At 44.7% G+C, this 11,472-nt stretch overlaps 2 protein-coding genes across 2 annotated transcripts; one reads left to right on the forward strand and one right to left on the reverse strand.

Moving 5' to 3' along the window:
* The first annotated feature begins 978 nt into the window (after window positions 1-978).
* Window positions 979-8,731, forward strand: CSTA (cystatin A (stefin A)). Its single transcript, XM_009076715.1, has 3 exons — window positions 979-1,044; window positions 6,164-6,265; window positions 8,603-8,731. The coding sequence occupies exons 1-3, from the start codon at window positions 979-981 to the stop codon at window positions 8,729-8,731; spliced, it is 297 nt and encodes a 98-aa protein (XP_009074963.1).
* A 982-nt stretch (window positions 8,732-9,713) lies between these two features.
* CSTB (cystatin B (stefin B)) lies at window positions 9,714-10,306 on the reverse strand (the record flags this gene model as incomplete). The annotated part of the gene is made up of 2 exons (XM_009076716.1): window positions 9,714-9,842; window positions 10,205-10,306. Coding segments are annotated over 2 exons (231 nt in total), but the record flags the coding sequence as incomplete, so codon positions are not given.
* Between the last annotated feature and the right edge of the window lie 1,166 nt (window positions 10,307-11,472).

Below are 11,472 nucleotides of genomic sequence, written 5' to 3' on the forward strand. Positions count from 1 at the left end.
TTGTTAGTCTTCCCTCAGTAGGTTGTGTGTGTTTTGAGCTTCGTACATTCATATACAGTCATGAATATGACTGTGACTGTAACTGCAGAAGGAACACTTACGACTATATATTCTGCATGTTACGTGTTTCAGCAGTGTACCCTGAAATTAGGACAGCTATTGCCACTACTCTGTCGGGAGGGATTGTACTTTGTCTTCCAGGAAATTTGCGCTAGAATATTGATTAAAATGTAAATGGTACTGCATAGTCAGTTGTTATTAGGATTGCCTGAGTGCAGCTCTAGATTTGATGGGACAGAAGCAGAAATACCTTATTTGCAGTACTTACTGAACCTCGGATTTAATTTTTTCTACTCCTGGTGCTGCTCTTTTCCTTGGCACCTTTCTGGTCAGGTAGAGGGAAGTAAAGTCTGCTCCTGTTTCCCCACTTAGAAGTATATTGAGACAATACAATTTCAAGTTGAACAGGACCTGCACTAAGGAAACTGCCACATGCTTTCTGATCTGGAAAGGTGTTGGGAAATACCAGGTGTGACTTTGATCACTCTCCTAAGTGCATAGTTGTGTGCATGTGGGTGGAGGAGCAAGAGGTTCCAGTTGCAGCCCAAACCAACTGTCTTAAGATGCAGGTGCTGGAGGCTGATGTTGGCTTTTCTTATTGATGTGAATACTGTACCCACTTAAGAGTTTTAAAGTGCTTTGTTCATTTATTATTTATGTTATCAGTGCTTTACACTGCTTTTCCCCCCACTTTTCCCTGTTTGTCTCCTTTTCTAGTTCAGTGGTGGTAGGCTCCATATGTTAAAGGTCACGTGATTCTATGACACATGGGTATGCATATAAATATGAGGTGCCTGGTGACTGCTCAGACTGCACTAAACTTCCCTCTTCAGCACCACCTGTCTTGGTGACTGCTCAGACTGCGTTAAACTTCCCTCTTCAGCACCACCTGTCCTTTCAGAGAAGTCACCTGCCATGATGATGACTGGGGGCTTGTCTGACGCGGAGGCTGCTACTCCAGAAGTCCAGCAAATTGTTAGCCAGGTGAGTTATGCCCTGTCTATAGTTGAAATCTCTGCAGAGGTCAGCCCTGAAGCTTGCATAGAGGCTTTGAGACAAGGTGGTGATACTGAGCCAGGCTTTAAAATGAAGAAGCTCATGCTGAAAGTGGGAATCCCCTTGACTGCCAGTAAGTGTTTTCTCAGCAGTCTGTGCAGGCAGTGCACTGGTAAGACACAGACAAACCACTTCTCTGTCTCATCCTTGATCATAGCCAGGTGTAGTACTAGCTGCCTTCAGTGAATGTTGGCATGTAGTTCAAAGCCCAGCTTTGCTATGCCAGCACTGAGGTGGCTCCTTTGAAATTTGGAGGGAGAAGGTTGTACCTGGTAGAATTAATTCCTCACTGAAGGATGTGGTTAGGACAAACCACGTGCTAGTATGCACTAAAACATTATATGCACAGGACAAGGTTATGGATAAATGGTGTGTTCTCTGCTGGCATTAAGTGTTTTCTAGGGTCACAGCTGTGATGCAGGGGCAGATGTTGAGCCTGTGGTGCAAGGGGAGCTTGGCACAAGGCAGGCAGGCTGAGCCCAGACATTTGATGTCACATGAGGCTTCTGATTTAGCAGAGTGATACAAATATACTGGTAACTTGATACAGATCTAAATTACTCCTAGCAAAACGGTGCTGTTGCAATATGCAGTTCGGCAATGACATCAGTGTGGTCTCCACTACTGGTCTGCAGAACGTGTTCCCTGTCACAACACTGGGCATCCTCAGCTGCCAGAAAGGGGTGTGTGGGTTGAAGCCAGTTCAAGCCCACTGTTTTGTTTCGTTCACTGTTCAGTTTTTATACTCTATGTTGGGCAGGGCCATGTGTTCACTAGCCCCATGCTGGTCTGGCCAACTCAGGGGAGTGTTCGCATTCTTTTAATGAACTTGGGGAGTTACAGCACCAGTTGATCCACTTGACTGACAGAGCTATTTATCTAAAACACCCTTTGTGTTGAGATAAGGTCAGTTTATTTGCAAAAGCTGTGGTCAGTCAGCCCCTGCATTACTCCCTGGGTTTTGTGGGCAGCACACTCTCCAGCTCTGGAAGAGACTTCTTCCATTGTGTGGAAGCTTTATTGGTCAGGCGCAGCTGAAGTCACCAGAGTTGGGCACACGTACGTGGGGGAGGGCTGGAGCATGGGGTAAAAGGTTAGTCAGAGGGGAGATAATTTGCTGCAGAACAGAGAGAGAAAAGGATGATCTACAGTTGTTTGGGGGACACTGAATTACTCGGGAGCAGTAACACTGTTCCTCCTGTGCTAGCAGGAGTGGTTGCAGGAGTAGCACTTGCAGAGATCAGAAATCCCCTTTTACCCATGGAGGGGAGGGACTTGTAGCACATTTGTGTATTTGCAAAATCTTGTTTCCTCATCTGTAAGATGGGGGGGGCAATGTCGCATGCTGCCTGTGTGTGAAATTTGACTAATGAGTCTGTGAAATGCCTTAAGGGCCTCTTTTTGAACACAGCTCGGACACTGCCAGATACTGAGCTGTTCTCAATGCTGGGCTGTGTTATGGGTGGTCAAAAGACCCTGCCCAACTCAGTGCATATTGGAGGAGAAACCACAGCACTTAGCTGTCAGTGAGCAAACAGGCACTTAAAAATGTGAATGCTGACTTCAGGCTGTGCTAGTGCTCACAAAGTACAGTGCAAATAGGGAATCTGAAATGTGGTGCACAGATTTTCTGCTTGATTCCAGGAAACGACTGATCTTAATTTTGGTGTTCTGCTCCCAGTAACTTTGGGAGAATGAAAACAGATTATTCTTTGCTCTTTATTTTCTGCAAGGTGACATTTCTGCCTTGTTCTGAGAGCAGGAGAGAGAACTCTTCCTGGTCCTTTCTTCTCTGCATAGGCTTTGTTATAGTTCTCTAAGTAACATATTCTTATGGAGACAAACCTTATGTTGGGGAAATCCCGCTATGCTTCCCAGCGTGTCACCCTTTCATGATGCAATCCTGTGGGATTTTATGCTCTGCTAAGCAGAGGAGCAGTTGCTGTGATTTGTGTGAAGTTGTGAAGAGCATCTGCAGGGCTTGGGATGCCCAAGGTCTGTCTGCTTGGGATTACATAATTACTTACTTAGACCTGTGCCTTGTCTCTAGTCATCATTACTGATCTGGGGAATGTAATTTGTTCAGTCTCTGTGTTTTATAGCTGTTTTGGGCTTAAGGTGCTGGTAGATAAGAGCTCAGGAATGTTACACTTTTCTATCTTAAGTGTTAAGGAGCTGTTTGCCTGGCTGATTTTACTGAAGGCTTAGTCCATAAATGTGGCCAGAGGTTGAGCGAGATAGCAAAACTGGGGAGAAGCAGCTTGGTTTTGTTTTGTTTTGTTTTGAGAGAGGAATATGATGTACCAAATGCTGCCACTTAGGAGCGTTCTAGGAGCCCCCTGCCCCAACCAGCTGGAAGGTGGTTGGAAATTAAAGTTTCCCTGGTTTGCTAGGGTCAGCAGCTCATGAGTTGGAAGTATAGCTGTTGGTTCCTGGGGATAGAAACCTGATGGAAGCTGCATGGCAGAAGAGCAGAGTAAGAGATTATAAGGAGCTTGCATATGATAATTTCTGACCCTCTGAAAATGACCTGGATGCTCCCTGGGTGCTTTCTGTGACCTTCCTGCTCAGAGGGAATGCTATGGGAATGGCGGTCAGCTGTGGGTGGATGTGCCAAGGAAGCAAATTAATTCTGTATTTCTGTGAAACAGGTGGGTGGTGAGAAGCTCTGACATGCTGCTGGCCCCTCCCGGGGGCTGCCTGAGCAGGCTGCTGCATGACCCTGCACTCCTCTGCTCAGCTTCTGTGATGCGTCAGGCATGGGCATCGTGCAGAGAGGCACCACGTACTCAGCGTACTCAGTCTGTGCTTTCTGTGTGGTGGTCAGAGGCCATCTTGGGCATGATACGAGGTTTTAATTCTTGGAGAAGTAAGGAAGGGGGGCAGCAAAACTGCTGCCTTGAACTTCTGGAGGTCAGACTTTGGCCTGTTTAGGAGTCTGGTTGAGACAGTGCCTTGGGAAGCAGTCCTGAAGGGCAAAGGAGTCCAGGAAGACTGGACATTCTTCAAGAAGGAAATCCTAAAGGTGCAGGAGCAGGGTGTCCCCATGTGCCAGAAGACAAGCTGGTGGGGAAGAAGACGAGCCTGGCTGAACAGAGTTTTGGCTGGAACTTGGGGATAAAAATAGAGTTTATGAGCTTTGGAAGAAGGGGCAGGAACTCAGGAGTTGTTCTGACAAAGGTGTTGTGAGGGTATGCAAGGAGAAAGTTAGAAAGACGAAAGCCCAACTAGAACTCAAATCTATCCATTGCCATTTGTAAAAAAATGTTTTTACAAAATGTTTTTACAAATACATCAGCAAAAAAAACCAACGGAGGGCAAAGGAGAATCTCAATCCTTTACTGGATAAGGGGGAAAACATTGCCACAAAGGATGAAGAAAAGCCTGAGGTACTTAACACATTCTTTGCCTCAGTCTTTAATAGTAAGACCAGTTGTGGCCTGTGTGGCCAGCAGGACCAGGGAAGTGATTGTCCCCCTGCATTTGGTACTGCTGAGGCTGCACCTCGAGTGCTGTGTCCTGTTTTGGGCCCCTCACTACAAGAAAGGCATTGAGGTGCTGGAGTGTGTCCAGAGAAAGGCAAAGAAGCTGGTGAAGGGTCTAGAGAGTAAGTCATATGAGTAGCAGCTGAGGGAGCTGGGGGTGTTTAGCCTGGAGAAAATGAGGCTCAAGGGACCCCTTGTCGCTCTCTACAACTACCTGCAGGAAGGTTGTAGCAAGGTGGGGGAGTTGGCCTCTTCTCTCAGGTAACAAGTGACAGGACAAGAGGAAATTACAAGTTGCACCAGGGGATGTTTAGATTGGCTATTAGAAAAAAATTTCTTCATGGAAAAGGTGGTCAGGCATTGGAGCAGACTGGCCGGGGAAGTGATGGAATCACTGTCCCTGGAAGTGTTAAAAAATCATGTTAACGCGGTGCTTAGGGACATGGTTTAGTGGTGGTCTTGGCAATGTCAGGTTTATGGTTGGACTTGATGACATTAGAGGTCTTTTTCAGCCTAAATGATTACATGATTCCAGATGATAGAAATAAGTTTTCAGGTTACATTTGCTGCAGTTGTCTTTCTGTAGGGAATTTGTGTCATGGGATGCAAACAACTGGTACATAGATCATGATGCCTTAGACACCTGGCCAGGCTTCCACCACTGCTCACGTATGTCCCCCTCACTATGCCCCTGCCCTTTCAGGCAAGTAATATAGGAATATCTCATCGATGAGAGGATAGTACCACTGTAACTGGTGCTGAACTTAAAACTTGCACTGCACTTTGTGTTTCAGGGAAAAATGTTACACCTTTTCTTTTACCTCCTTTTTATTTTTCTTAATATTATAGAATTATAAACTGGTTTGGGTTGGAAGGAACCTTAAAGATCATCTAGTTCCTGCCTTGGACACCTTCCACTAAACCAGGTTGCTTAAAACCCCATCCAACCTCTCCTTGAACACTTCTAGGGGTAGGACATCCACAGCTGCTTTGGGCAATGAAATTTTCAGGAACTACTTGATCAGGTGGTTGTCTCGATACTCTCAAAGAGCCCTGTTTATTGGAAGTCCTTAAAAAACCCCAAACAGATCAAGTGCAGCTCTGAGGCTGTGACACATGACAGGGATCCCCAGCCTCCCAGGCTGGCTGGTGTGGGTGCAGGTGTTCCAGGCGAGGGGAGCTGTCTCACACCTCTGTGTAACAGTGTGGTTGACATGGGGTGTTCCTGGTCAGGAGCACGGCTTGGTGCCAGTCTCCTTTGACACAGAGTTAAAGGGGCAGCATGTAGCAGTTTCACCTATACCAAGCAGGAGACAGTTCAGCTAGGCAGCTTTTGGAGCAGGGAAAATCGACTAGGCAGTCTCATTCTAACAGGATTTTAAAGCATGCTGGAGGCAATGCTACAGAAGAGGGCTGGAGGTCTTGTGTAAATTGATTAGTGTGGGGGTTCTGGGTTTATTTTGCTAAGGGTGTATGTTTGAAAGGATGAAAATTGGAGTGGTAGATGTGAAAGAAAAGCCTAATTATGAACCTGCCAATCATTTTCCCCTTTCTTTTTACAGGTGAAGCCACAGTTTGAAAGTAAGGAAAACAAGAATTGTGCCATGTTTAAAGCCATAGAATATAAGACTCAACTGGTTGCTGGGGTAAACTACTTTATTAAGGTTTGTATAGATTACAGGAGGGAGTGCTTTGCAGTTAAACAATGTAAGTGACTTGCAGAGTGGGTTATAGCTAGAAAGAAAAGCAAATGTAGTAGAAAACCATTTGATGTGACTAGTAGAGTTGGTGACTATCTCCAGATTCTTATAAAATTCCTGTTTGGGGCTACTGTAGAACAGGAACATAAATACTTCTAAAACAGGCACTGTACTTCTTCAGATGTGAATTGTGTTTCTTAGGATGATCCCACAGAAAGACTAGATTGCCTTGCAACCCAAATTAATTAAACAAGTCGTAACTCTGCTCTCCTGTTTCCTTTCAAGGCAAAGTAGCTTTTCTATTGTGTCTGTGTCCTCCAGATGTCAGCATGTTTATTATGCTGCATTTGAAGTCAGCCTGAGGATCTGGCAGAGTCAGAGTCCATTCTGTAATGCAGCGCAAGCACCTCATACTCTGATGACTAGTTTTGCATGCAGGTATATGTGTTGATGTTTCAGTTGTGTGTCACATGCTGCAGAGGCACAGCCTGCCTTCTAGTTCTGCCTTATCAAAATCCCCTCTCTGCTGTGAAGAAAAATGGGTAACGCTTAATTTGGAGCCCTCTGAAAGCACCATTCATCCTCTACCAGAAAACCTTACCCACAGATGGTGAGCAGCTTTCTGTGAAGTAATGTAGGAGAAATTGCTGGGTGTGTTTTGCATCTGAAGGCCAGAAAGCACTGCTGAATGGCAGCCTGGCCTTCTGGAAGTAGAGCAGACATGGCACCTGACCTGCTGTATGTGAATCCTATGTGTGTGCAGATGTGCCTGGTAGGACACACTCCCTTGACAAGGGTCTGAATCGTTTTATTAAAGCAATTAGCAGGTAGTGCTTGTGGGAGAGTAACTCTGCAGAGAGACATCCTGAGTATTTGCTCCATGCTTCTCATATTTATTTGATCCCAGGCAGGACAGACACTGCCAAAGCTTCTTCTTACCCAGGTGCTTCCTTAATACAAGTCTTAAGTTAGTTGTGCTCTGTGGGCACCAGGAGCTTGTACTGTCAGACTACCTATTACATGGCTAGTTGGAGTCTTACTTGCATGAATGATGCTTATCCTTCCCTTGCTTCTGTGAGATGTGCTTGCACTTTGTGGCCAAAGCACTGAGAGTTACAGGAAAAAATGTTAGGCTGTTTACAGGCTGTACCTGTACCTTTACCTCATAAAGAGTCACAGTTTACAGGTACAGCCAGAAGTTACATCCAGTTGCATTTTTTTTCCCTTAGTGCCACCTTATTGCTGACCTATGCAACATAAAATACTTGTCTGGTGTCTCTGCTAAGCCTCATGAGCAAACTACTCAATGAAGACTGATGTTACTGAACTTGGAAGAAATCCATTTGTGACATTGAAACCAGATGATTTCTCTCCTCTTTCCCAGTGATGGGAAACAGTTACTCATTTTAGCATTAACTGGAATGAGCTCTGTCACAAGATTCCTTCTTTTATACTTCTGAATTTTCCACTTCACTGTTTTACCAGCTAACTTACAGCTGAGATGCAGCCCAGGCCAAGACAAACACAGTGCCACAATGCAGCCACCAGAAAGCAAGTAAAAACCTCTTAGAGCTGAAGGTATTAAACTCTCCATGGATACTATATACCTCTAAGGGACAGTTTAGCACCTGTTATGCTTGGCTCTTTACAAATGAAATTATACACCTTACTGCCAAGTCTTTATGTGACTTTCTGGAGGGGAAGGTGAGTTTATTTGCAAAAATATTTATTTCAGGAACTCACACGCACTCCTACAATCACCAGAACACCTCAGGCTCCCTGTTCAGACACTGATGTGTTTGCAGTAACTCTGTGGACAAGGGATCCTGGCTTTCGGGTTGTCATTGCTTCTAAGGCACATGTGCTGGTTTTGAATAGATCTTTCTGTGCTTTCTAGGAGCTGACACTGTCTCTGCCTCTTGTCCCACCCCTGAGTCACTAAGACTCATTTTCTCTTATCTCCTACCTTGAGTGTGCCAAGAGGCTGTGAGACATCTTGGTGACTGAAACAGGACACCATCAGAACCCTTCTGTTGTGCCTTCTGGTGCTTCCACAGCCAAGCAGTCCTGCTCATTTTCCATTCATCTGAGCCTGAAGGGTTTTAATGCAGTTTTTTTACAGGTGTAGACAAGTTTCTGCCATCAGTTACTATCCAGACTTGGGTTAAGAGCTGTGGATAGTAAAAATGGAAATACACCTAATATTAAGCTCCTCAGCAAAGATATATTCTTCCAAGTATGTAAAGAGCACTCTTTTGTTTGACCCCACAATCCTCACTTTTCTGCTCTTTTGCTTTCTAGGTCCAAGTTTCTGATACCGACTATGTTCACTTAAAGGTGTTTCAGAGTCTTCCTCACGAGAACCAAGGTCCCAGCCTTGTTGCTTTTCAGACTGGCAAAACCAGAGATGATCCCCTGACCTACTTCTGAGAGACGATGACGAGCAGTGCCTCACTTCTGCAAGTCATATGGGGGTTCTGCCTGTGACAGGAAATGCATAAAAATAAAATGTTTTGCAAGCTATAGTCCTTACTGTTCCTTTTGCTGCTGATAGGCAGAAGCCTTTCCTCTCACCAGAAGAAAATAAAGTATTTCTAAATAAGACACAGAATTAAACATAAGGTTATCTGGAATATTAAAAACACGGAAAAAAAACATCTGAGCAAGGTAATGATAAGTATTGAAAACCAGTAAAGAGAACAGTGAGGCATCAGTCAAATATGCCATCTCATGTAAAAAGAAATGTTTATTGTTTTTGATGCAGAAATGCTTGTCCAGCTTAAGTTCCTTTCCTGGACTTTTTCCTTAGGACAGAGAACATAAGCAACCTGCTTTGGTTTTTAAACTCAGACACCCTCTACGGGACGTTATATGCTACTGCGGCAAGAGGATGAACACGATTACCAAGGGAACGTTTGTTTCAAAGGACTGTAATCCTCTTTCTCTTCTTAGAAAAATTGCTTCAGCTCAAATCTCTCTCCAGGTCTCTGCTGATCAAATACCAAGTACGGTTTAAATCTACACATATATTCACAGCTGCAAAACAGCACAGAAAAGATTAAGGTTTTCCCTCTTGCTCCTTGCTTCAAATACATGAGTGCTAGTGTCACTCCACTTCCAATTTCCAGACAGTCCACAAACAGGACTCAGCCACAGTATTCCTGTTAAACTACACTAAAGTCAGGGCAGCTACTTGGGTTTGCATTAGTGCAGGCAAAAGGAGAGCTGTGTGACTCTCAGATTTAGACATTGCACAGAAAGGGAATAGCATTGAAGAAACTGATTTTCCCCACCATTACACTGAAAAAAAACCAACCACTTTTCTCTCCTTTGGTGGCACAGAAATCAACATTTTGCAGCCTACAGAAAATGCACATAATAAACCATTAGGAAAATGCACAAGAGAGGCTTGCTAGAAATAAGCCAATTCGTCGTGCTTCGTCTTGCTGCCCTGGTAACTGTGCAGGCTCAGCGGCTTCCTCTCGTGGGGAAGGCTCTGGAACACCCGCAGGTGCATGAACTCATCGTTGCCAATATGGACCTGCAAAGCACAAAACCCAGTGAGATCTGTGGAGGGAGAGCAGCCTTCAGCAGAGGGATGGTGTAGACTGGTGTGTTTTGAGGATAGAGAAATAGATAGCAAGAAAACCCATCACCTGAGAAGGTGTGGTCAGACTGGGAGCCGTGATTTTGTGCCAACTAATCTTCCCAGAAAAACAGGAGTATTTCTCTATTTAACACATGCAGGGAGAGGGGCTGGGAGGTGGATTTTTTTTAAATGCACAGATTTTTTTCTTAAGGCCAAATCATAAGCATTCTTCTCTAGTCAAGTAAGGAGAAAACCCACCACTCCGAAGATTACACACATTAATAAAAAAAAAAAATCAACCCGGTGCCCTCTACCTTAATGAAGTAGTTTGTTCCAGCAACCACTTGAGTTTTAAACTCCACTGCAGAGAAGATATCAAAGGTTTTCCCTTCTTTTTCTTCCAGCTGAGATTTCACCTTAAGAAACAATAGGTTATTTAAGACTGATGCAAGATTCAAGTATTTAGGACTTCAGTTGCTGCTGCTGAATTCCCAGACACAGAGTTCCTGCTTCTCCAAGTTATTAAAAGATCAAAATGAATCATGTTAAGTTTAAAGCAGGATCAGAAATCTAGAGGTTGCAAACTGAGACCACAGTGTGAGTCAGTTGCCACAGACTGACACCAAGTCTGGACAACTCTGACAGTTCCTCCAACAGTGCCTGCTGTAATCTCTAAGGCTTTCAAAATGCAAATCAGTGCTCAAGAATTCAGAATAACTTGTCCAATACCCTAGAGGGAGGCAGGAACTCCTGTGAGTTGCAGCTCTTCTCCCCCATGCTTGGCTCTCTAGAAAATTGTGGCTATATGGTAAATTCTTGGTCAGGAAATCAGAAGATTTCAGCCTCTGCTTACCAGAGCAAGATAAGTTAGTCCTTGCTGCAAATGCAGTTCTACTCAGGCCATACCTCTTGCACTGCAGTATTATCTAGCCCTTCCTCCACTCCCAGTGCAACAGTACCAACAACGAGTAGATTTTTCAGCTGTATGGTGTACTTCCCCTTCTTATGAAATTCAAGAGGAATACATACATCTGCTCTCCTGCCTGAATCTCACCTGCTTCCTTGGGGAAAAACAAGGGCCAGCTTGCCACTACTCAGGTGCTCCAGCTGAAGTAGGAACAGAAATGACTCCTGCAACAGCACAGGTTCTCCCACCTCTCCAGCACCCAGAAGGTGCAGGACCAAACTCTGATGCCATTCCAGTGAGCATCCTGTCCCTGGGAGCTGTGTCCATACTTTCCATCTCTCAAATGTCATACCTCTAAGCTTCTTCCAGGCTGTGAACGGTATGTCAAAACCAAGATGATGATGTTTGCATGCTTTTCTATGGGGTTTTTTTGCCATATGGAAATAAAAGCTTCATTCTAAGAGGCAATGGAGGGCACCCAGAAAGCACCACGATTCAGTCCTATCTCCTCCCCTTCCTGAGTCAGACGATGAAGCAAATTGTTTCAGTCTGCATCACTACTTTTACAAATTTTAAGCAGCAGGGTGGCCACAAGTATCCCACTGGCCCTATCCTGTCCCGTGCTCCCTTAACAATCCGAGGCACTACAGAAGGTTAGTTTCTGAGGTCTCAAAA

The sequence above is a fragment of the Acanthisitta chloris genome, unplaced genomic scaffold (genome assembly GCF_000695815.1).
Source record: "Acanthisitta chloris isolate BGI_N310 unplaced genomic scaffold, ASM69581v1 scaffold25686, whole genome shotgun sequence".
Taxonomy (NCBI): domain Eukaryota; kingdom Metazoa; phylum Chordata; class Aves; order Passeriformes; family Acanthisittidae; genus Acanthisitta; species Acanthisitta chloris.

Excerpts from the sequence above, each read along its gene's own strand:
- CSTA (XM_009076715.1), top strand. The coding sequence starts at position 979 with ATGATGACTGGGGGCTTGTCTGACGCGGAGGCTGCTACTCCAGAAGTC. Across the intron at positions 1,045-6,163 it reads TCCAGCAAATTGTTAGCCAG|GTGAAGCCACAGTTTGAAAG; the intron begins GTGAGTTATGCC and ends TTCTTTTTACAG. Across the intron at positions 6,266-8,602 it reads GGGTAAACTACTTTATTAAG|GTCCAAGTTTCTGATACCGA; the intron begins GTTTGTATAGAT and ends TTTGCTTTCTAG.